The sequence below is a fragment of the Rattus norvegicus genome, chromosome 1 (genome assembly GCF_021556685.1).
Source record: "Rattus norvegicus strain SHRSP/BbbUtx chromosome 1, alternate assembly SHRSP_T2T, whole genome shotgun sequence".
NCBI lineage: Eukaryota > Metazoa > Chordata > Mammalia > Rodentia > Muridae > Rattus > Rattus norvegicus.
In genome coordinates this window covers 54,639,656-54,662,483 of record NC_141534.1, presented here as the reverse complement: position 1 = coordinate 54,662,483, position 22,828 = coordinate 54,639,656, and the positions used below count along the sequence as shown (strand labels likewise).

Here is a 22,828-nt window from a genome sequence, read left to right as displayed (position 1 = left end):
CAGGACCTCTGGAAGAGCATCCAGTGTTCTTAACCTCTGATCCATCTCTCCAGCCCTCAGTCCTTGTTTTTAATAATTACATTTTGTTCTATATAATTAAATTTATCAGGCAATTTACACTTCAAGACATGTGTCTTGTCCAGCATCTCTATTCTACATAAGATCTTACTCAGTCTTAAGAATGACAGAGGGGCTGGAGAGATGGGCTCAGCGGTTAAGAGCACTGGCTGTTGCTCTTCCAGAGGAGTCAGTTTCCCAGCACCACATAGCAGCACACAACCTTTCCTAATTCCAGTTCCAGGGACTCTGACACCTTCTTCTGATATCTATGGGCAGTGCATGAATATGGTACACAGACACACAGGCAAGCAAAAACATCCATACAAATAAATGTTTTTTAAAAAGGACAGAAGGGGGGGTTACCTATATATCAAAACAGAACACTTAGAGGTTAAGTCTCAGGCAAACCTGGGTTACTAAATAGCTTTCGGTACCACATTCTAGGATCTAGTTGCTTACTCTTGTTATTATAATTGACACCCTATCATTTGTACAAATTAATGGGTTTCACTGTGACATTTCCACCAATGTATATGTCAGCATTGTCCCTGAACTGCCACTGATTATTTCAAGTACATACTGACTCTTTCAAGTTGGGGTTTCAACTATATTGTTGAGTACTGGCAATTTCAAATATATTGGAAAACAGACTTTTCTACTGGTGTCAGTGTTTTTAATCTAGAAGAGTTACTATACTTCAAAAGGAAAACGTTATATTAAAAAACGACTTTATTGTACATTCAACGACGATTTTATTGTACATTCGTTATCATCTTTGCAATCTTTCAAAGGGCAAAGGGGCAGGGTTTTCATACTTCATTCAGTTCCAACTCCCTAAGAATGCTGAAGCAGTTTCATCAGTACAGGATCTCCTTCTCTAGAGTTCCTGTAATGACTGCCTTTCGAAAGGCAGTATGATAGACAATTAACCCTTTTTTTTTTCTTGATCCAATTTTTGAGGAGGAAGTTGTTAGTGAAGTAGTTAAAATGAAGACCTTTTCACTACTATCTCTCCAACACAAAACAATCGGGGCAGGACCTATCATTCAGTGACCAGAGAATTATGCAACTAAACACTGATTCTCTGCAACAGGCCGGACAGACAACTATAACTCTGCATCCTTCCCTGCTGGCAGTGTGAACGATCTTCAGGGTGAAAAAAGCAATTCAACAGCCCTGTGCAGAACCGGTGGGCGCGCCGAAAGTGACGCATTCAAACCCGCCCCAGCAGCAAAAGAGCGAAGAGGTGCGCATGCTCGAAAGAAGCGGAAGCCCGGATTTCCGGCCGACCCGTGAGGGTGTGGGTTCCTGGCTTCCGGGTGGGCGTGCGGGGCGGACGAACAAGTGGCCGGAGGCTCGGCCGTAGGACAGGGCCATGGAGAAGCTACGGCGCGTCCTGAGCGGCCAAGACGACGAGGAGCAAGGCCTGACGGCACAGGTAACGTCCCCAGCCGCGGCGACGGTGGGAGGGGGCCGCGAACCGCCGTCGGAGAATCGGCCCCGGCTGCTTTGCGGTGGCCTTTCTCTGGGCCCTTCCCACCTGCACCCGTGTTCCGCAGACCCTGAAGCGAGCTCTGAGGCTCAGGCCTTGGGGCTGGGCTGCCTGTGGCCACCTCGGGCATTCCAGGTCTCAGACATAAACTTGAAGCTACACCATGCCAAAGGTTGCCTGTGAAGTCAGCCCTCCTTAGCAATGCATGTTTTTTTTTTTTAACAGAGCCCTGGTTGTTTGCATGTGACCCAGACATGAGACTTGATAAAGACTTAACTTCCTCCAGTAAGAATTTAAAATAGGCAAACAGGAACTGCTCTGTGTTTTGCATGCTAGCACGTTTTGGTGTGCCTTGGCACAGACATGGACTTGAATTTGTATTACATGAAGATGTTTTGTTTGTTCCTTTTTCCTTCCTGACTTCTTTGTTGGCGTGACTGAGGTAGCCTGTGTTAAGACAAGTGAAATCTATATTGTGTTTTGTTTATTTGTTCTTTTTGTTTTTGTTCTGAGACAAGGTCTCACTGTGTAGCCCTAGCTAGCCTGGAACTACAGAGGTCCTCCTGCTTCTAATCTGTATTGTAATTGCAGTACAAAAGCCTATACATAGTAACATCAGAAATGGCAGTATATATGGTTTATCCAACCAGCTTGATAGTAACAAGTGTTTCATGCTCCACTCTTTGTTCTAGATCTGTGATGTAGCTGTGATCACTTGTAGCCATTTAAATTTAAAGATTAAAATTTAGAATTTATTTCCTTAGTGGTACAACCCACTTTTTGGGTCAGTGGCTACTGTTCAGACATTGATTGCACCTACAGAATGATTCCAGAGTGTGGTCAAGGAGTGCTCTTGTAAATCCTGGGGACAAGGAAGTGATCTTGTTCCTTGAAGTAGTTTCTGGAGGAGAGAAAGTTGTGTAGAGAAGAGTTCAATCAAAGGTCAAAGGCTCTGGCGGTGATCCAACAGACCTTCAGGTCTCTACATAGTTGTCACTGTCGATGTAATAACAGTGACTGATGGAGGCCTCTGGTGCACAAAATTTACATCTCAACCAAAGGTACGGTTACAGTGACTGGGACAGAGGGAAAGAGGGACATGTGTAGGAGACAAAGACAGGCAAGAAGAGGTGGAAGACTCTACGTCCCCTTGCATTTCCTAGGCTGTGGAGAGAGGGTTTCAATTTACAGTGAGTGATTGATACAGTATTAGCCACTTTCCTGTCACTAACCACAGTACCTGGCAGAAACGACTCAAGAAGAGGGAGGTATGTTGTAGTTCTCAGTTTCAGAGCTTTAGTCCATCATGATGGGGAAGGCATGGTGGACAGTTCCGGGATAGATACATGAGAGGGGATTCGCTTTGCAGCTCAGGAAGGAGTCAACCCTAGTGAGTGGCTTCTGCCAAGTAGGCCTTAGCATATCAAGTTTCCAGAACCTCTCAAAGTAGTTCCACCCCTGAGAAAAGGGGGTAAGGGCCTGAGCCTGTTCATGGGGAAACCTCAGCTATGTTGATCCAGTTCTCCAAGTTTCTTATTTTTTTAAGATATGTTTTTACTTCATATGTATAATATTTTGCTCTCTGAGGGTAAGAGGTGTAACAGTGATGAGGGACAGGGGTACAGTGTTATGGTGACCTTGAAGTGGAAGGTGCCTGGAAAGGAGCATGGGCCCAGAGGGAAGGAAGAGTGCTTAGCCCACTGCTTGTCCTGTAGGATATGTCTGGAGAGCGCGTGTCACAAGGTGAGAGATGCTTAGAAGATGGTGAGGACCAGAAAGTTTGTGAGAGTTCAAGGTGTTCTGCAACTGTAGGTACTCAGGGTGAGCGGGCAGCAAGGTGTCCTGAGTGGTGACTTCTTAACTGCAGGATGGAATAGGGCTCTAAGTAGATGGTTGCCCAGAAACCGGGTTAGACAAGGGTGTCTGGGCACCCTGGAATTTGAGCTACTCCCATCCTGCTGCTGAGCGGCTTGAGACCCAGGATTTACTAGAAGCTAGGGTTCTGGGCCCTCCTTAGGAGGTGGCTAGAACATCTTCCTAGAGGGAAAGGCCTGAAGCAGGACTCAGAGAAGCCCATCCTGCTCTCCCATCACTGTGCTTCTAGAGTTAAACCTAGGTTAGCTTCTCAGACCTGTGCATACCTGGCCCCTCCTCCACCTGCCAGGACTTAACTGTGCTTCAGGTGTCTCAGCTTCCTTGCCTGAGTCCTTTCTTATCTGTACAACTTGGCAGTCTTTTAGCAAAGTCATTCTTTCTGGAATGCTCCAACCTGGTTCTTCTAGTAGAGTCAACATTGAGTGTCTTCAGAGAGACCAGTCCTGTTCCTAGTTACCCTCCTATTTGTTTGCTCTGGCTGCTGTTAACACTGTTGACTTCCCCATTTGCATGTAAGACCCATCTGTCTTGCGACCTGTCATTGAAGTCTAACAGGTCTCTACCATGAACTGTGTGCTCATAGATTTTGACCAGAACTCAAAAACTAGGTAGCGTAGAAACCACAGAAGTTTATTTTTCACTATTCTAGAGGCTGACAGCCCCAAGGTCATGGTCACAAGCAGAATCTGTGTCTCTCCAGGGCCACTTTCTGGCCCATGGATGCACCACTCTAGTTTCAGTGGAAGGGGTGTGGGAATTCCCTGGGAAAGGAAACTAATCTCACTCCCAAAGGTTCTGTTCCTGCAGTCTGCATGTCCCCGAGGTTCCGTGTCCAGCACCAGTTTCTGAAAGGTTAGACTTTGAGGGAGCACCAGCGTGCATATTCTAGCATGGTGTGTGTCATTTGCTTGTGGATGACTAGTCCATGTTAACTAAGGAAACTGCCATGTTCCACCTTCAAAGTCGCCACAGGGAAGATGGTAATTAATAAAAACCCTGTTGCATAAGCCACGCAGTGGCTCTCAGAAGACTGAACATGACCTGCCAAGGTACTGTGAAACATTTAGTTACTGTGATGTTTGTATATGCGTGGTCCAGGGAATGGCACTATTAGAGGGTATGGCCCTGTTGGAATAGGTGTGTCACCGTGGGTGTGGGCTGTAAGACCCTCATCCTCGCTGCCTGGAAGTCAGTGTTCTGCTAACAGCCGTCAGATGGAGATGTGGAACTCTCAGCCCCTCCTACACCGTGCCTGCCTAGATGCTGCCCTGTTCCTGCCTTTATGATAATACACTGAACCTCTAAACCTGCAAGCCAGCCCCAATTAAATGTTGTCCGTATAAGAGTTGCCTTGATCATGGTGTCTGTTCACAGCAGTAAAACCCTAACCTAAGACAGTTACCTTTTTTTGGTCACATAACTCCAAAAATTCATGTGGTCTCTGAGTTGCATCTGTATGCTCTTGAGCTGCCTAGTGGCTGGGGCCTCTAAGTAGTTGCAGGGTTAGAACAGTCACAGAAAAAGATCAGGACTACAGCTCCCTTCAGAGCCCATGGTGCTCCAGGACCATGTGGAATGGCAGCTTCCCAAGGAGGCTATGTCTCTGCTCATAGTCATGCCCGAACAGTCAGATCCAGTGCTGCATTCTGAACTCTCCCCAAATCCATATACTAAGGCCTGACTCCCAGCATGATAGTCTTAAGAGAGGGTGTCCTTAAAAGTTATCCCAGGGAGACCATTTGTCCCTTCTATCCTGTGCAGAGGCAGCAGACACCATGTCTCCTGACACTTGATCTTAGGCTCACAGTTTCCAGAATCAGGAGGAGGAAGAGGAGGAGAGAGAGGAGGAGAAGGAAGATGAGGAAGAGGTGGTGATGGTGGTTGAAGTCATGGAGATGGTGGTGATGGTGGTGTTTTGTTACAGCGTACTGGCATACTAGTTTGTTTGTTTGTTTGTTTGTTTGTTTGTTTGTTAGACAAAGTGTCTATGTGGTTCTGGCTGGCTTGGAACTCACTATGTAGACAAGGGTGGTCTTGAACTCATGAGTTCCTCCTGCCTCTGCCTCCCGTGGGCTAGGATTAAAGACAGGTACCACCATGCCTGATCAGCATATAGTGTTTGTTTGTAACCAGGAGCTGAGCCCCTCACCTAAGTTCTTAGAAGCACACATAGTTGCTCTCAGTATCAGGGAGTGGCTGGCCGGCTGGCTGGCTGTGGAGGCTGGAGAGAGACATCTTTTGAGATTTTGTTTCAAGGTAGTTCCTGCAGCAGGCCTGAGGGGTGGGGCCCTAAAGCAGCTAGTGTGTGTACCAGTGTGTACTTCCCTGGGACAGGTAGGAAGAGTCCCTTCCTGGGAGCCAGAGCAGGGGCCTGGGTGCTCTGGTAAGTGGATGTCTTAGGTACTTTTTTCTGTTGCTGTGATAAGACATCATGACCAAGGCAGCTTACAGAAGAGTTTATTTGAGGCTTATAGTTTTGGAGTGTGAGTCCATGACCATCATGGTAAGGAGCATGACACCATGTAGGTGGGCATGGCTCTGGAGCAGTAGCTGAGAGCTCACATCTTGAGACACAATATGAGGCAGAGAGCTAACTGGGAATGGCATGGGGCTTCAAAACCTCAAAGGCCACCCCCATCCCAGCAAAGCCATACACCTTAATCCTGCCCAAACAGTTCCACCAACTGGGGAGCCAAACACTAACAGTAAGTGAGCTGGTGGGGGCTGCAGTCACTCAAACCACCACAGGAGCCTGAGCTCCCACTGCTGCCTTCAGTTTTCTCTGCTGTCAGTAGGTGGAGTTGTCTGTTCAGAGAGAAGCATTGAAGCAGAACTAGGAGGCTTGAGGAAGTTATAATAAGAAGGCAGGTTGGGGTTGGGGAGACTGAAAACAGGCTTGACCAAGAGTGGTGCTCAACATTATTGCCACTGAAATGAGGAGAAGCTGAGGGCCTGATAAGAGGCCTGTGGGGCAGGCGAGACAGCAGCTCCTAGTGATGTCTTTACAAAAAGATAAAGAGAGGGAGTATTTCTGTGGAGGTGTGGTGAGACATCCCTTCCCCCTGTGGGACCAGCCACACAACAGTATAGTATAGAATAGTTTATTCAAGGCATGGGGAAGGGAGTCAAGAGGGTGGTAGAGGCAGAAAAGGGCAGAGAGAGAAAAAGAGAGAGAGTAGAGAAATAGAGGTTGCCCATGAGCACATGGAGAGGGAGGTGGGGAAGGGATAAGAGGACAGAACAGGAACAGGAAGGCAAGAGAGAGAGGAGAGTAGGGGCAGGGGTGGGCGGACAACCAACCCCTTTTATAGTGACAGGCATACCTGGCTGTTGCCAGGTAACTGTGAAGCAGAGCTTAGACAGAACCTAGGATATTGGTTGTTTGTTTTTTTTTTAAGACTAATTTCCTTTTGTGTGACTGTTTATCTACATGTATGTGTATGTATGTGCACTATATGCCCACTGAGGCCAGAAAACAGCATGGGATACTCTTTAACTTGAATTGGGAATGATGCTGGGAGTTGGACCCAGGTCCAGTGTATGTGAAAGTGCTATTAACTCCTGAACCCCAGCCCCAAGACTGGGGTTTTTGAACAAGGATTTCAGAGATAGAGGGATTGCAGGGAAGAAGGCGGCTTTGGCAGTATGTCAGTAGGTGGGATGAAAGAGAAAAGCCACTGGAAATGGGTTGAAGAACATTCGGATGGGCAGTCCATGTTGAATATGGAGAACAGGCGAGGCCTACCATGTCAGCGGGACTGGCCTTGTGGCCAGGAGTCCTGAAAGCTGGTCAGGGGCAATTGGGGGACAAAGTGACTCTTTACCATATGAACCCCAGGAGGAAAGGGGGCAAGAATAGCTCTGAGGAGCAGGACCTTCAGCCTCTGTTGATTGTTGTCTTTTTACATGCAGTCATCTGGGGAGAGAAATGGAGGGGAATGCAGAAATTAGGGCTTTCGCTAATCGAAAGCCATAGCAAGCATTCTGGAGGACTGGGTTCTGGGCTCTGTGGCTCTCCCCGGCCCTGCAGGTGGTAAGGCTCTGGGCCTTACTCTCTCTCATCAGGTACAGGGGTCACTGTGTGGTGTCCATTGTTCTCACTGCCTGTATGGCTGAGGAGCTTGCCACAGTGGTTCATCTTTCAGTCCTGATTCCTTGCTGTGTCTTCTCAGTGCCCTTTGGTCAAAGACTTTACTGTCTCATGTGATGGCAAGAAGTCCTGAAAATAGAAAGTGAAAATTGTATACATGTATGGCAGAGCATGGTGTTCTGATATGTGTGACAGCAGGTTACTTGTGAAGTGATGTGCACATTTGGGATGTTTTATTTGGTGACTAAAAAAATGTAGTGTATGCATCCCTGTAAGAAGGGGCTTCGGGTTCACCCAATTTACAACCACAGGTTCAGTTAGGCTGTAGCGGGTGGCATTGTTGGAATTAGGATGTTAAAGTGCGAAGACACTAAGATACATTAAACGTGATGTGTCGCACTGATGAAACACTTCAACTTTTCTCTGCCTTTCATGCTGCATAAGGATTTCCAGATGATCTGCTGAGGTAAGGAGTGGAGACCAAGGGGATTGATTGCAAGCTGATGCCCACAAATTTCTATTGGGATTTCAACATTGAAGATGTCCTGAGCTGCTGTTGTTACTTTTTTAAAGTGTATTTGGTAATGCCCATTAGAAACTTAAATTTTAGGATAAAATTAGGATTAAATTCTAGTTCTAGCTTTGAACTTGCTGTATGGTTGAGGCTACCTTTGAACTCCTGCCTCTACTTCCCAAGTATTGGGATTATAGGCACACACTGCCATGCCTAGCTAAATTTCTAGTTTCTTCAAGGGTCCCAGAAGCCAGCTTGCTCTTTAGGCTGGACATCCATTGCAGTGTGGTTCACTGAGGACACAGGCTCACCTCTGGGTGAAGCACACCTTTGCTGGGTACCTTCCATTTCCCTCTCCAGTTCCTCTGCTTCCTTAAAGGTTTCCACTGAGATCATCCTTGCCTCACTCCTCAGGCCGGGCGGAAGTGAGAGGTGTGTGCAGACCCAGCCTCAGCAGTTCCCAGCATGCAGCCCACAGCTTTATCTCGGTTTAAAGATGCATTTCTGCCATCGTGCTGTTCTGCCTAGATAAACATGCATGTACTGCACCCAACACACAAGGACTTGATGAGGCCTAAAACGTACTGTGATTATACTTACCGGGCCCTTTGCCAGGGTCAGCTGATGTTCTTATAACCACAGAAGTGACTGTATTATAGAGTCAGGTCCATGTTCTCAATATGCTGCCAGGCATGGGGGCACACACCTTGATCCCAGCACTCAGGAGGCAGAGACAGGCATATCTCTGAGTTCTAGGACAGCCAGAGATACGGAGAGAATCCCTGTCTCAAAAGACAAAGAAGCTTGCTTAATGTAGTATAGAGTGAGATGTATACACACTGATCTAACTTTCTTAACTGTCTCTCTTTTCTAAGGTCCTGGATGCCTCATCCCTGAGTTTCAACACCAGGTTGAAGTGGTTTGTCATATGCTTTGTTGCTGGCATTTTCTTTTCAATCCTTGTGAGTTAAGGCATTGTCTCTTCTAATAGTCATATTGTTCTAAATGAATATTTTAATTAAGCACCAGCAGAAATAGCCTGCTTTATCTAAATGTTAGATTATTTTGATGGAATACAGTGACCTTAAATAAATGTGTAGGGATTGATTAAAAATAAACAAATTAATGTTATGGTAACTTGGAGAAAATGTTAAAATTGTATTTGAAACACCAATTTTTCTAGAAAACTAGACAATCGGTAATTTAGATGTGTTTTAGTAAGCCTGTTTTAACTTGGCATTTAAATGAATACTTAGTTTCAGACAAGCGTGGAGACAGTTCTGTTAGAGCACATTTGTATACACTGATACAAGAGACTATATTAACACAGTTTTATTTAAGCACTACCGTATAGTACTTAGTATCAACCACTGTAGTAGAACTTTCTGATTTTGGGCTCTGAAGATCATATTGTTATCTAACTAACTATAATTTCTACTTTAGGGAACTGGGTTGCTATGGCTTCCCAATGGCGTGAAGCTCTTTGCAGTATTTTATACCCTTGGAAACCTTGCTGCATTGGCCAGGTATGTATATACTTTGGCTTCTCAAAAGGCCTTATTTGCTGTTGGTACCAGATTTTCTTCCTCGTAAGTCTTTATAAGTAGCATGCTTCTGTTGACTGTTTATAATATCAATATTGCGGCAAAATTTATGCTATTACTGCTATTGTGTGACTGAGTATCGGGGATACTCAGTGGTCAGCAGTGTGCAGAGCACAGAGGCTAGGTCCTGGCCTAGAGTCTGCTCCAGAGCCCAGCTGTGTAGTTACGCCCTTGAGTACTGGCTCTTGTGGAGTGAAGGTTTTATGAGGAAGAGCTCACACAGGAAGCTAGGAGCAGATGTGACAGTGTTGGTGCAGTGCAGAGAACGGAAGCTGGTGAGCAGCAGGGACTGGAGCTGCCGGGCATCTTCTGAGAGAGCATTGCTGTGGGGATGAGTAGAGCATCCAGGCCACCTGTGATGCTTTAACAACATGTTTCTGCAGGCTGGGAGTCCAAGAGCAGCACCTCAGTTGTCTGCTGAGAGCTGCACCCTGTATCCCTGAGGTGCATGCACTCCCATGTTTGGAGGTTCACCTTAGGGCCTTGCTTCCACCCATGTGAGAGTGGGAGGCAGTCTGGTCTCTTCACCCTTCACACCATCATACCAATATCATGTTAATCAATAGCATATCTTTTAGTGTCTTTTCTAAGGTAAGGGGGAAAACCAAGTATGGTGGACATGCATGTGATACTTGTATTCTGGAGGAGAAAACAGAACTATCGCAAAGTCTAGGCCAGCCTGGGCTAGTAGAAAAATCATGTGTCAAAATATCAACAAAATGAAAGTAACTGCCCAGTAGTACTCAGAAGTTCAGGCAGGAGGATTGCGAGTGTATAGCCAGCCAGAGCCACATAGAAAGAGCTTGTCTCAAAGGAACAACAAACTAAGTTAGGGGGGAAGTTCCCAGTACAGAAGGATAAGGTATTTAAGGCCAGCCTAGGCTTTGTCCCAAACAGTCACAAAGACAACAGATCCACAGACGAGTAAAGCAAAAAGTAAAACAACTCACACAGTTTATTTTATAGCAATTTTATTTCTGCATAGCCAGACAAATTACTAAAGCCATCTTTTACTTTGTTTCAAATAGTACGTGCTTTTTAATGGGACCTGTGAAGCAACTGAAGAAAATGTTTGAAACAACAAGATTGCTTGCAACAATTATTATGCTGGTAAGTAAATAATGTTAATTTTATAAATGTACACCTTTTCTGCATTATTGCTCTGTGTGTGTGTGTGTGTGTGTGTGTGTGTGTGTGTGTGTATAGTAACAGAACGTTGAAGAGTTGTATAGCATTGTCTAATATGATTGGCTGGGTGGAACATGCTTCCTGTTGCGTGTGTATTATATAGCTGGAAGTAGTTAGGAAAATCAGCTGTTGTATTTCATTTTTAAGGCCTACACATGTTGGGACATCTGTTCCTCGTGGGAGTGAAAGTGCAGTACTTGTGAATTCATAGGAATCTTCTCAGGGAGAATGGGAATTGTGACTTGTATGGTTTCTGTCTCCTGCTGTTTGCTGACTTGCCTGTTGTCGTGGGACAGTTTCTCAGCAGTGCTATGAGTTGAGTCCCTTCCTGTAACAGGCTCTTACGGTGGCTGTCACTCAGTGCTGGTTGTTGAGTCACACTGTTTGCAGGAAATGTTAAGTTGCAGCACACACAGATTCTGCCTCACAGTATGGTGAAGACAACTGCTTCCCCAGTGCCGATGAAGCAGTGTGCAGGTGCTCTCTCTGGTTAGAGAGAGGAAAGCTGAGCCTCAGACAGCCCCCTCCCTCCCAAGATGGAGCTCACAGTAGGCCTTCCTAGCTTAGACTCCCACTCTGTTCTCCTGGCCTGTCCAGGTGAAGTGGGTGTGCAGCAAGCTCATGCAGTGTCCTGTAAAGCTCATGCGGTCTCCTGTGTGAAGCTTGTCCACGCTGTAAACATGGTGGAGCATGCTGACGCTATTGGCGCTGCTGTTGGCACTGTTGTGAGCATTCACAAGGCGCAGGGGTGGCCTCTTGCTGCTCTAACCTTTACTTTCCAGTCTTTCCCTTTGCTTGACCAGCACAGTATTTAGGGCTTCAGTTTGCTGGGACAGCGGGTATCGCTTCTCTGGGCTTTAAGGTGGCAGCAGAGCCCACTGTCCCATTTGTCTGTTTATTCTGTTGCTATCCAAGCAGGTGAGTGCAGAAGTTTGTAGTTTCTTATGAGCCCTTGAAGAACCTCAGGTTTTTCACACACTCTTTCCTTCCCTGTAGTTGTGCCTGGTGTTTACCCTGTGTGCTGCTCTCTGGGTAAGTTATGTCAGCTATGCTGACATCTGCTCACTGTCCCCACTCCACCATTGTCTGAGAACAGAACCGAGGCCAGTTTCATGAAGCCTTCCAGAGAGTCAGTGTCCCTGAAACAGATGTAAGGTGGAGTCTGCTCTCTACAACCTACTCAGAGGTTGTTGTTAAGTGTAGGTCCCTGTGAGCACACTTAGGGACCAGGTTGCTGCTCTGACAGCATCCTAGACTGGGCCGGTGTCCTCTGCTTTGCCTGCTGCAGACTCTGTACTTTGGGGGAAGCAGCAGTGTGAAAAGCTCCCAGAGAAGGGTGGTCCAGAGAACAAGCAGACGAACAAACACGACTAAAAAGAATCTCCATCAGGACCACATGTGGTGGTGATAACTTTAGTCAGCATCCTAGAGGCAGAGACAGACAGCTGTCTTGAGTTTGAGGTTAGCCTGCTCTACATAGTAACTTCCAGGTCAGCTGAGGGCTTTATACATGTGTGGTTGTGCTATAATGAAAGTCAGAGGACAATTTGCGAGAGCCAGTTCTCTCCTTCCACAACGTGGGTGCCAGGATGTCAGGCTTGGCAAACAATTGCTTTCACCCACTGATCCATCTCGTCTCTCCTTTAATGGCAGGGCTAGGCGTGTAGCTCAGTGGTAGAAAGCATCTGTCCGGCTGGAGACAAGTCCTGGTTTTGACCCTCCCTCAGCACCTGCCCACCTTTTTCCCCCACAAGATTAGAATTCTCACGTTAGTTATCTTAGAGCATTGTAGGAACTTTATATTATCCCAGGAAACCGCAGTAGTCTAATTGTCCTCTTAAACAACAAGCAAATAAAACCCCTGTCTGGGTGATGGTGGTGCATGCCTTTAACCCCAGCTCTCAGGAGGCAGAGACAGGAGAATGTCTGTAAGTTTGATACCAAAGTGAGTTCCAGGACAGCCAGGACTACGTAGAGAAACCCTGACTCAGAAAAAAGAAGCAAACCCAAAAACCTCAGGAAGCCAGGCATGATAGTGCATGCTATAATCTCAGCACATGGGAGGTTGAGGCAGGAGGATCGCGATAGTTTCAGAGCCAGTCTGGGCTGTGTATCGAAACATCCCCAAAGAACAAAATCTGGAGAAGGGGCAGGGGGAGACACGGGATAAGTAATTCTGTGGAGTTTTACAGGGTTGAAATGCTGATTCTAGGAAAGGTTACATCACTTTGGTAGTATCAAAGTTACGTCAAGCTGCTACCTTCAAGAGTTCCGATTTCCAGCCTTTGCATAACTGTAGCAGTCACTTATGCTGTGTGTTTTACAGCATTTAAGATAGTAGAAGTAGCATTGGAAAGGAAATGTACTTTCATGGGTGATATTTAAAGTTTTAAAATATATAGGGATAAAATTGATAAATAGGCTATTCCCACCCATTCCTCCATCCCCCCAACTCCGGGAGCTGAGGACCGAGCCCAGGGCCTTGCACTGAGCTAAATCCCCAACCCCCAGGCTATCCATTTTAAAGCAAAGAATTTCACCTGACTTATAATGCTACTTTTTAAAACCCTAAATGTGTTGTTTGTTGCCAGTGGCGGAAGAAGGGGCTGGCCTTACTCTTCTGCATATTGCAGTTCTTGTCAATGACCTGGTAAGTCTCTTCTTGTACCAGTTAGAGAATGGAGACTGTCTAGGGTGTTAGAAGCATCATTTAGATTCTGGAGAGCCCTAGAAAGGGGGGTAGAGGCCTATTCCTGGAGCCAGATTCCTGCAGAGTCAGAGTGAGGCCCATTCTGAGCAGTGCCTCCTGGTAGTAGAAAGAGAGAGCTGTGGTGTCAGGGTGCACTGGCTATGGGGGCAGGCTACTGTGGGAAGAGAACCGATCAGAAATGTAGACAAACCCACCTGGATTCCCACAAGAGGAAGCTCACACGGTGCACCCATGGGTGTCAGCTGCCCCTAGGGATTCCACCCGCTGTTGCTGTGTGCCTTCTTTCTAGTGCCACATCCTCCTCACAGCCCCATGTGACTCATTCTGCCTCCACTCACCTGCCTGGAAAGCCCCAGCCAGCCACTCCTTCCCCTGCTTCCCCTCAGACTACAGAGCAAATTCCTTGCCTTTCTCAATTTTATTGTTTTGTGTCTTTCCCATTGACTGTCACCCAGCTGGGCTTGGCTCTTCTGGCTGTTTCTACCTTCCCCCGACACATACATCAGTGTGTTTCAGACTCACCCTGAAAGGTGACTTGACTTTTTCATTGAAATGGGAATGTAGGCTGACTCACATTTCCTTTACTGTGTTCCAGGTGGCTTGTCTCCAGGAAGTTGTCACCATTCTTAGTAATGTTAGCTTTTGCTGGAACAATAAGAGAGTAACTTGTGCAGCAGGCCTCAGCACAGCCCCAGAGTCCTGAAGTTTGCTGAACATATTATCAGTGTTTGTAGCTCAGTGGCAGAGGACCTAGGTTACATCCCCAGTACAGCAAAGTTTACAGGCTGCCTGTGAGGCCGTCGGTCTTGGAAAGTCAGGATCTTTCACAAGTTCCCAGTCAGTGCTATCGCCTGAGATGGCCTAACAGTCTCAGAACCCCTGGCCTATGCTCGGCTGCTGAGGTGGCTGCAGTAGGCACTGTGTCCAGTGGGCATAGGGCTTGCTGTAGACAAAGTGTCAACATCTTTGACTCTCTTTTGCAGGTATAGTCTGTCCTACATCCCGTATGCAAGGTGAGCTCTGGATTCCATTATACTCCTGGACATAAGTTTAAATAATTCTCATATTAAGCTATGTACGGCTGGGCATGGTAGCACAGCTTGGTGAGTGTACGGCTCATCTGGTCTGTACAGTGAGTACCAGGCCACCCAGGCCTACGTAATGAGACAATAGCATTCTCAGGAGGCTTTTTAGTTGACTTTGTGGACTTGGTTGCTTTAAGAAAGTTATTTTTAAGGACGACTACACAGCTGGGTGTATACACTGCCTTCAGGTAAATGACATCTTGCCGCACATGGCACTGCTCCTACCTTGCTGTACGAACACTTAACAGGGAATTTTTTTTTTTTTTTTTTTTTTTTGGTTCTTTTTTTCGGAGCTGGGGACCGAACCCAGGGCCTTGCGCTTCCTAGGCAAGTGCTCTACCACTGAGCTAAATCCCCAGCCCCCTAACAGGGAATTTGAAAACAGTTTTCTGGATCGTTCTGGTCAGTACCCAGGAGGCAGAGACTCCAGCAGGAATAATTCTGTTTTGAAAAGTGATAAGGGAAGTTAGGGTCAGGGGTCAAGGTGTAGCACATTAATGTTCCTAGCTAGCACAATGCTCACTCTTTGCTGGTTGGGAGCCAGGGGTGATAGGGGAATGTCCAGACCCACGGCAGCCAGCGTGGTCTGCTGTGCTGTTTCTCTGTTCTTTTCTAGAGGAATGCGATGATTTAGTTGTAGAAGAAAAATGTTAATTCCAACCTTATACCTGGTAGATTTGGAAAAAACAGTTCTGCTGAAGTAGGGCTTTGTCTCTGTGGAATTTGGAGATGCCTTACATATTTAAAGACAGCAGAATTAATACGCCTAATATGAACAGTGGAAGACATTGTTTTTACTCAATCTTTTATTGTGAGTGATTATTTCTGACAAACACGTAAAAGGAGAAAAAGCAAAGCAATGTGGGCTGCGGGAAGGAGGCCGTGGATGAGGCAGAGGCGAGAGGAGAAGGGCAGCAGGCAGCAGGCAGCAGGCAGCAGGCAGCAGGCATCTCAGATTTATTAGCGGGTGTTTTGAGTAGGAGTTTTTGTTTTTAATGTAAGCATATTATATGATGGCTTGGATCGTAGAAAAGAAAATGTGGAAGTGGAATGAAGTTCATCACATGGTTTTGGGAGTTTTTAGGATGCAGCAATGAAATGCACTGTCTGCCTCCTGGACTCTGGAGTGAGCGGCTTTGCTCCCACTTTGCCACCATGATGTCCTGCCTCTCTGGCCAGATCCCAACTATTAAATAACCAGGACACAGACTGATTGCACACAAGAGAGAACACAAGTGAAGCTCGCCACCCAGAAATGGGTTTATCTGGCTCACGTTTCCAGGTCCGTCAGCGACAGAAGTCAGGGCAGGAACTCAAGCAGGAACCATGGAGGATCACTGTTTGCTGCCTTTCTCGGGGACTTAGTGTAGCCAGCTTTGCCGTGAGGCTCAGGAGGAGCCCTTCCTGGGGACTGGCACTGTCCACAGTGGGCTGAGCCTGCCTGATCAATTAATAATCAAAACAATCCCCACAGACGTGCCCACAGGCCAGTCTGATCCACCAACCCCTCAGCTGAGATTCCTACTCATGTGACTCATGTGTACAGGACAGTGTCAGTGCCAGGTCAGCCTGGTTTCCTGCAAGCTGCGGGATTCTGTTCTTTCTGTGACTCCGTTGTGGGGGCTGGAAAGATGGCTCAGGAGTGCTTGCTCTTCTGGAGGACCAGACCACCCACGTCAGGTGCCTCATCCATCTGTCCTGGGGTCTGTTTGCCTTTTCTGGACTCTGCAGGCACCTACATTCATGGCAGACACACAGACATATACAACATACACAAAAATAAAGTGTTTTAAAAAAACACATTTTTGTCCATTCACACTCACTGTTGGACATGTAGGCTGATTCCATAGCTTGGCTGTTGTGATCATTGCATGGGTATGCAAGTTAAAAAAGAAATCGTATAAAAACTTAATTCCCGGATTATTTTGTTATTGAGAGTCGTTTCTTTTATTAAAATTAGGGCTATGTGCTAGTGAAAATTCCTGTGACAAATACCATTTCAAATATTAGCAAGAATACTTTAAAGGCACTTGCTGGTGTTCTGAGTGATTCTCAGCAAAGCCTTGGTTCCCTGGAAACTGCAGCAGCGTGCAGCCCTGCGTGGAAGTTGCTAATGCACGGTGGGACGCTGCTGCTGCTCCTGCACACTGCTCCTCCATGGCCCTTTCTCTTCTTCCCCCAGGGACGCGGTGCTCAAGTGCTGCTCCTCCATCCTGAGTTGAAGGTCGTCCCTGCCCAGGAGGAGTGACTGGGAACTGATGCTGTGCCTGCTCCAGTGATCACTCCAGAGATGGCAGTAGTCTCAGCCGTGCCGTGGACCGCTGAACCTCACTGTGCAGCCCTCCGGTCCCTGCCCGTTAACCTCTGCTTCCAAAGACAAGATCGTAATCATTGCCACTTGTAAATACTTGTTACCCTGTTTTTAATCTTTACAGACAGCTTCTGAAATGTGAATATTTAAGGTGTAAACCTGTGTTGTAAGATATATCCCACTTATTCAGCCTTTTTAAATGCTCCACAACTTTAAAGAGTTTTTTAACTTTAAAAATGTGAAACTTTATATACTTTAAGCCCAAAATTACTTATTACGTGTAATAAAAAGTAATATATGTATCTTGACAGTTTTGAAATAAACACTTGGAAATGTAACATTTTCTGGATCAGCCGTATAAGGTGGAGAAGGTGTAGCTTGTGGGCAGTTCACACCACTCAGTGTCTCAAAGTACAGAAATGGTGGAAGAGGACAGGCAGCTGGGGACACCCTGTGGACTTGGGGGCTGGAGAGATGGCTCCGCTAAGAATGCTTGCTTCTCTCCAGAGAACCAGTTTAATTCCCAGCATGCACGCGTAAAGTGGCTCACAACCATCTTTTAACTCCAGTTTTAGGGGATCTGAGTCCTCTCCTGGCCTCCAGAGGTACCACATGCACACGTTGACCAGACATACATGTAAACAAAGCACTCTTATACACAAAAATAAATCTGTAAAATAGCCCTGCAGACTGAGGGTTTCACCTGCCTACCCTAGAGCCTCTAGGCAGCAGATGAGAACACAGACACCCTTGCTCAGTTGAGGCTCTGGAGACCGTGAGGAAATGTGGGATGCACAGAGGTTCCACCCTGTGGCACATGTGCTGTTCTGCTCTGCACCAGCTGGGCTCACACCTACAGATTAAACGCCGAAGACAGGTTTTAGAGAATTCCCATACAACGGTAGTGAGGGAAAGAGCTTGGATTTCAGGCTCAGGGAAGAACAGTCACATGCCATGCTCCCCACAGGTTTCTGGTTCCTCTCAAGTGCCTGTCCTGTCCAGTTGGCCAGATTCTGGTGGGCCACGCCCTGCTGTGCACCTTTGAGTCACCTTGTTCTTCCTTGCTGCCGTCAGCCATACCTTCTGAAGAAAGCACAATTGGGGTTAGGGAGGGGTCCCCTTCAAAAAATATCTCCAAGTAGACTTCAAAACCCAGGTGCTGTCTGCTCACCTTGTACCCTGTCCCGGTTGGGTATAACCAGTCCCAAGGAAAGGGTCTTTCGGAACATGGGAGAGAAAGAAGCAGAGGCCATTTGGAAGAACTGAATCTGGGTAGCCTACCCTATAGACCTTGGAGTTCTTCCTGCACTAGAATCAGGGTGGCTCACAGAAAGCAGTCCTCGGGGTGGGGGTGCGGGGTGTCAGTGCTGGTACAGGTCCCAGGGAAAGGTGAGTAACTGGAATAATGACATCCACAGAGGCAGCAGAATGGCCTTAGGATGGCGAAATGGGATCCTAAGCCCACTGATGTGGAGAGATGCCTGGACAACAGGGTTTTGCCTTTGCTGGTATCTCAGGGCTTCCCAGATAGGACAGGTCCTTACCCAGGCCAGATGGCAGGAGTGGTGTTGTCTGCATGGGCATTGCAAGATATGGGGTGGTGCTGGGAAGGATTCAAACTTGGGGAGCACAGGCCCTGCAGCAGAGTGAGGTGTGAGGGGGCATGCACACTTGATGTGTGAGGGCAGGCAGGCAGAGGTGGGGCACTGGAACACTGATCTTGAAGTAGTCGAGCCAATCTAGTTTTCCATTCCAGCCCTGATCCTGACGGGAGAGTTTGCAGGGCTCCTGATGAGAGGAACAGGACAGACTGAGTTTGGGTCTTCAGTGGGAATAGAGGGGAGGGCACAGCTGTTACAGTGTGAAAGTTGTAGTCCGTTAAAGCCGGGCTGTGGGGTGGTGTGGTTAGAGCTCTGGTGACTTGTTTGTGTCTGGTTTCTGAACAGCAGGGTCAGTCCTTTGGGCAGGGATGATCTGTCCCTCCTGCTTTTCTCACCCAGCATCCTGCAGCCTTCCTCACGTGTTGTGTAGCTAGTTCCTCAGCATGAGCCAGGGTCACACCTGGTAGCACACGTAGTAGCATCTGCCAGCTGCTGGCCAGCTAACATCACTTTACACTAGAGAGGATCTGAGCCCCCAACCCCTGGATCCGTGGTGGGGCTCACATCAGGAGAATGGACATTGCAGACTGGCCCTCAGAGATCCCATAGCTCACTAAAAAAAAAAAAAAAAAAAAAAAAGTATTTTCTTTAGTCTCCCGCTACCTTTCCAGAATGCATAGTAACGGGCATAGACGTCCTAAAGAGGTTATTTGGGCCCTCCCTCAGAATGTCCACACTACAATTATGTGGAGGTTTGAGCATTGCAAAGGTGTGGGCTCTTCATAGCTTAGGCAAGCCCTCCACCCAGCCTCAGTTTCCTCATCTGAGAGTTAACAGGCTCTGCTTGCTACTGTACGGGAAGGCCCGAGGGCATGCTGGTGCTTGGTAGGCAATACTCAGTGCATAGACCGTTCACAAAGGCCCCAGGCATCTGTGGGAGGAGCCTGCGGTAAAAGGCAGAGAACGCTCTTACTTTCCACTGAGTCTGAGATGCAATGCCCTGGGGTCTGAGTGCTTTTAAGATGAGCCACTTTGTCAGCACGAGACAGTGGAGTCGTGTTCACTGATGGCAAATGACAGTCATGGTTAATGTGACTTGTGGCAGCTTCTCATCCTGGGCCATCAAAAGTAGTGCCAGTGTCATAATCCCCAACAGTGACCTGGGAACCTATACTGTGGCAGCACTGGTTTCCAACAGCCAGAAGAGTTATGTTGGCAGGATCCCGAAAATGACCAGTCTCAGGGTGGGGCAGAGGCAAGCATCCAATGCCCTGTTTGCAAACTGCTTTGTCTTTGCCCACACTGGTGTGGCCTAAGCAAACACACACCCTGCTCACCTCTTCCCTTTAAATGCTGCCTAAGCCAGCTTTTGAAGTGTAAAACTATCAGGAAAGATGTTTGTGCGGTGCTTTGGAATATTAATGCTTGTACAAAGCATCTGTGGCTCCTGCTGGATTTTTCCTGGTTGCACAGAGGGCGGGATGGGTGGGATGCCTGTTGATGTTATTAACATGTTCTTTATCCCATCCAGACCTGCTTCCTGCAGTGCCACTGCCCCTAGCCCACAGGGAAATGACTTAAGAGACTGCTTAAAACTGGGGTAAAGGGGGCAGGCCAAAGCCCCCGCAGGTGGACTCAAAACACACCTGCCATGACAATGGGACCGGGATGTAATCACTTAACTCCTTCTGAAAATACTTTTAAGACTGTGCTAATGACTATCATATTTGAAGTCTGGAAAACAAGTTAATTTAATTTTAAGGTAAGATGACAAAGAACTGGGACTGAGCCAAATATGTGTCTGTTTGGGCTTGCTGACTTGGGCTTTTTTTCTATGAAATGGCTTCCTCAGGCTAGTAAGTTCAGTGAGCATACGGGGTACTTTTCTGTTGGTGTGATAAAACGCCATGAGTGAGGGAACTTCTAAACAAAAGCGTATGTTTCCAGAAGGTTCCAGAAAGCTGGGTTTCTGATGGTAGAGTCAGAGCGAGAACTGCTGAGAGCTCACATCTCAGACCGCACACAGAGCAGGGGGCTGACTCAGAACTGCTGTGTCTTTTGAAACCTCAGAGTTCCCAACATCCTCCAACAAGATCACGCCTCCAAATCCTCCTCACACAGCCATTACCTGGGACCGGGTACTCAAATCTATGGGGGGACACCATCACTCAGTGTGCGTGTGTGTGTGCATGCATGTGCGTGTGCTGTGTAACAAGATTTGGTGCTCCTTCAGTCACTCCCCATATTACATGAAATTCCAAGTGAATTATGATTATTTTTAAAACTATGTAAAAATGTGTACTGGTCAATTAATCACTTCAATATACCACGAATCTCACTTTTTTTTTCTTTTTTCTTTTTTTCGGAGCTGGGGACTGAACCCAGGGCCTTGTGCTTGCTAGGCAAGCGCTCTACCACTGAGCTAAATCCCCAACCCTGCATCTCGTTTTTTAAAGAAAACCTACTTTAGACTGTTTTCGCATGTATTTACTTTTGTATGTATTTGGCTGTGTCCTGCCACAGTGCATTTATAGAGCTCGGGGAACAACTCACAGGAGCCAGTTCTCTTCTTCCATTGTGTGGCTTCCGGGGCTCGAACCCAGATCATCAAGCTTGGCAGCAAGTGTCTTTATCCTCTCTTGCCAGACTCTGCAACTCCTCCTTGAAAGTCTATTTATTTGACCACCGTCGCTTATTGTTCCAGCTGTCACCTGCCAAACACTCCCACCAAAGGGAATGTTAATGGATCCCATAACAGCCAGTGTGGTGACTGAGTCAAGGGTAGACAGATACCCATCTCATGCTTCCTCTCAGGTGCCCTGGTCTTCCTAACTTCTTTTGAGAAGCAGAGGGAGAGGGGCAGACAGACAAGTGCCACTGATGGGTAGACACTGCTCCCTGAGTCAGAAGTGAGCAATGCTCCTGCTAAGGCATCTTGCATGAGGTCCTGGAATGCAGTCCCCTGAGGTCATGCCTGGACTCAGGCTTCCGGCTTCCATTCCTCCTGAGTTCTTGGGGGGTGAGGGTGGGGGTTGGGAAGGAGTGCTCAGCTTCCCAGGTTGAAGGCTCCTGGCCTAGAGCAAGCTGCTAAGGTAACATGGAACATTCCAGTACCTAGTTTGGACCTAGCTGTCAGCCTGGTAATGGTTCACTTGCTCCTCTGGGCTTTTAACATGCCAATCTCTACCAATGAGAAGGGGGTTCACTTATGAGGGTTCCCCAACCAACAGACTCCTCCTTGTCTTTAGTGTAATAGTCCATTCTGGCTTTGGACTTTTACGAGGTGCTGAGTCTTGTCCTGTCTCTCACTGCATTTTGGAGCCTCTGGAAGTGCCACCCCCTTCACAGTAGAATGGACCAGGTACATCAATATGTCACCCCTCAAAGTTATGAGACTGCCTACCACCCCCACCTCTGACCTTCACCCCAACCACACCATTACTTCTGAATACCCGAAGTCTTAGGAAGCAATCTGAACACACAGATTGGGGGGGGGGGAGCAGTGGCCTCCAGACATAGCACATTTCCACTGTCACACAGGACATCTGGGTGTCCAGCAGTTTGTTACTCTTCCTCCAAAGATGACCTCCCCAGCTGTACCTACAGAAATGGTTCCTGACTGCTTCCCCTTAATATTCAACCTGCACCATGCTTACCCCACAACTACCTAGAAACTGGAACCTGAACCAAAACAACACAAGCGTGCTTCAGTGTCTTGGGAGCTAAGCTGTGTGCTTCTGGCCTGAGCTCAAGGCAGAGGCTACTGCCCTGGGCCCCCTGGCAGCCCCACTCACAGCTCTCTGGATTCTAGCTGGCTGCCTTTGCATAGAGAGAAGGTAATGAAGATGCCTGCGGTGGTTGTGGGGCCTTATGCCAACTTCCTGGCTGTTCTGATGAGAAAAGCTTCCGCCACCCAAGTTTCCTTGGCTACCCAGTTGCTGCTGGAAAGGACAAACAGAAGAAGAGGGGGTGGGGGTGATTGTTGGCACAGGGCACAGAGGCTTACCCACTTTCCCACGTGCTCGCCCTGGGCCAGAGCTATTCATTGTGCTGGGGAGCAGTTTTTAAACTCTAGCTGTTTGTTGCTCCTCTTTAAGTGAAACAGGTGCCTGGTAAAACCCTTTGACTTCTGGGAGCATTGTCTCATAATTGTTGGATGGCCGGCTTATTGGATCTTTCAGTGGTTGTTTCCCTGTATTTACAGCCGGCTTCCCTTGTCTGTATAACAACACATCACGTTGGAGGAAGTCACTTGATAAAACAGAACATCTTATGTTTCCTATGTTGCTATTGTATAA

The 22,828-nt window shown here is 47.3% G+C and overlaps 1 protein-coding gene and 1 long non-coding RNA gene across 2 annotated transcripts; one reads left to right on the top strand and one right to left on the bottom strand.

Annotated features, from left to right (window-relative positions):
* Nucleotides 1-1,370: 1,370 nt before the first annotated feature.
* Nucleotides 1,371-17,267, top strand: Sft2d1 (SFT2 domain containing 1). The gene is made up of 8 exons (NM_001008302.1): nt 1,371-1,498; nt 8,907-8,993; nt 9,475-9,557; nt 10,664-10,745; nt 11,820-11,855; nt 13,415-13,473; nt 14,517-14,546; nt 16,801-17,267. The coding sequence occupies exons 1-8, from the start codon at nt 1,436-1,438 to the stop codon at nt 16,838-16,840; spliced, it is 480 nt and encodes a 159-aa protein (NP_001008303.1). The 5' UTR covers nt 1,371-1,435; the 3' UTR covers nt 16,841-17,267.
* Nucleotides 17,036-18,146, bottom strand: LOC148006975 (uncharacterized). The gene is made up of 2 exons (XR_015645419.1): nt 18,101-18,146; nt 17,036-18,012 (listed from the first exon to the last, which is right to left on the bottom strand). It is a non-coding gene; the product is annotated as an uncharacterized LOC148006975 (long non-coding RNA).
* Nucleotides 18,147-22,828: the final 4,682 nt, after the last annotated feature.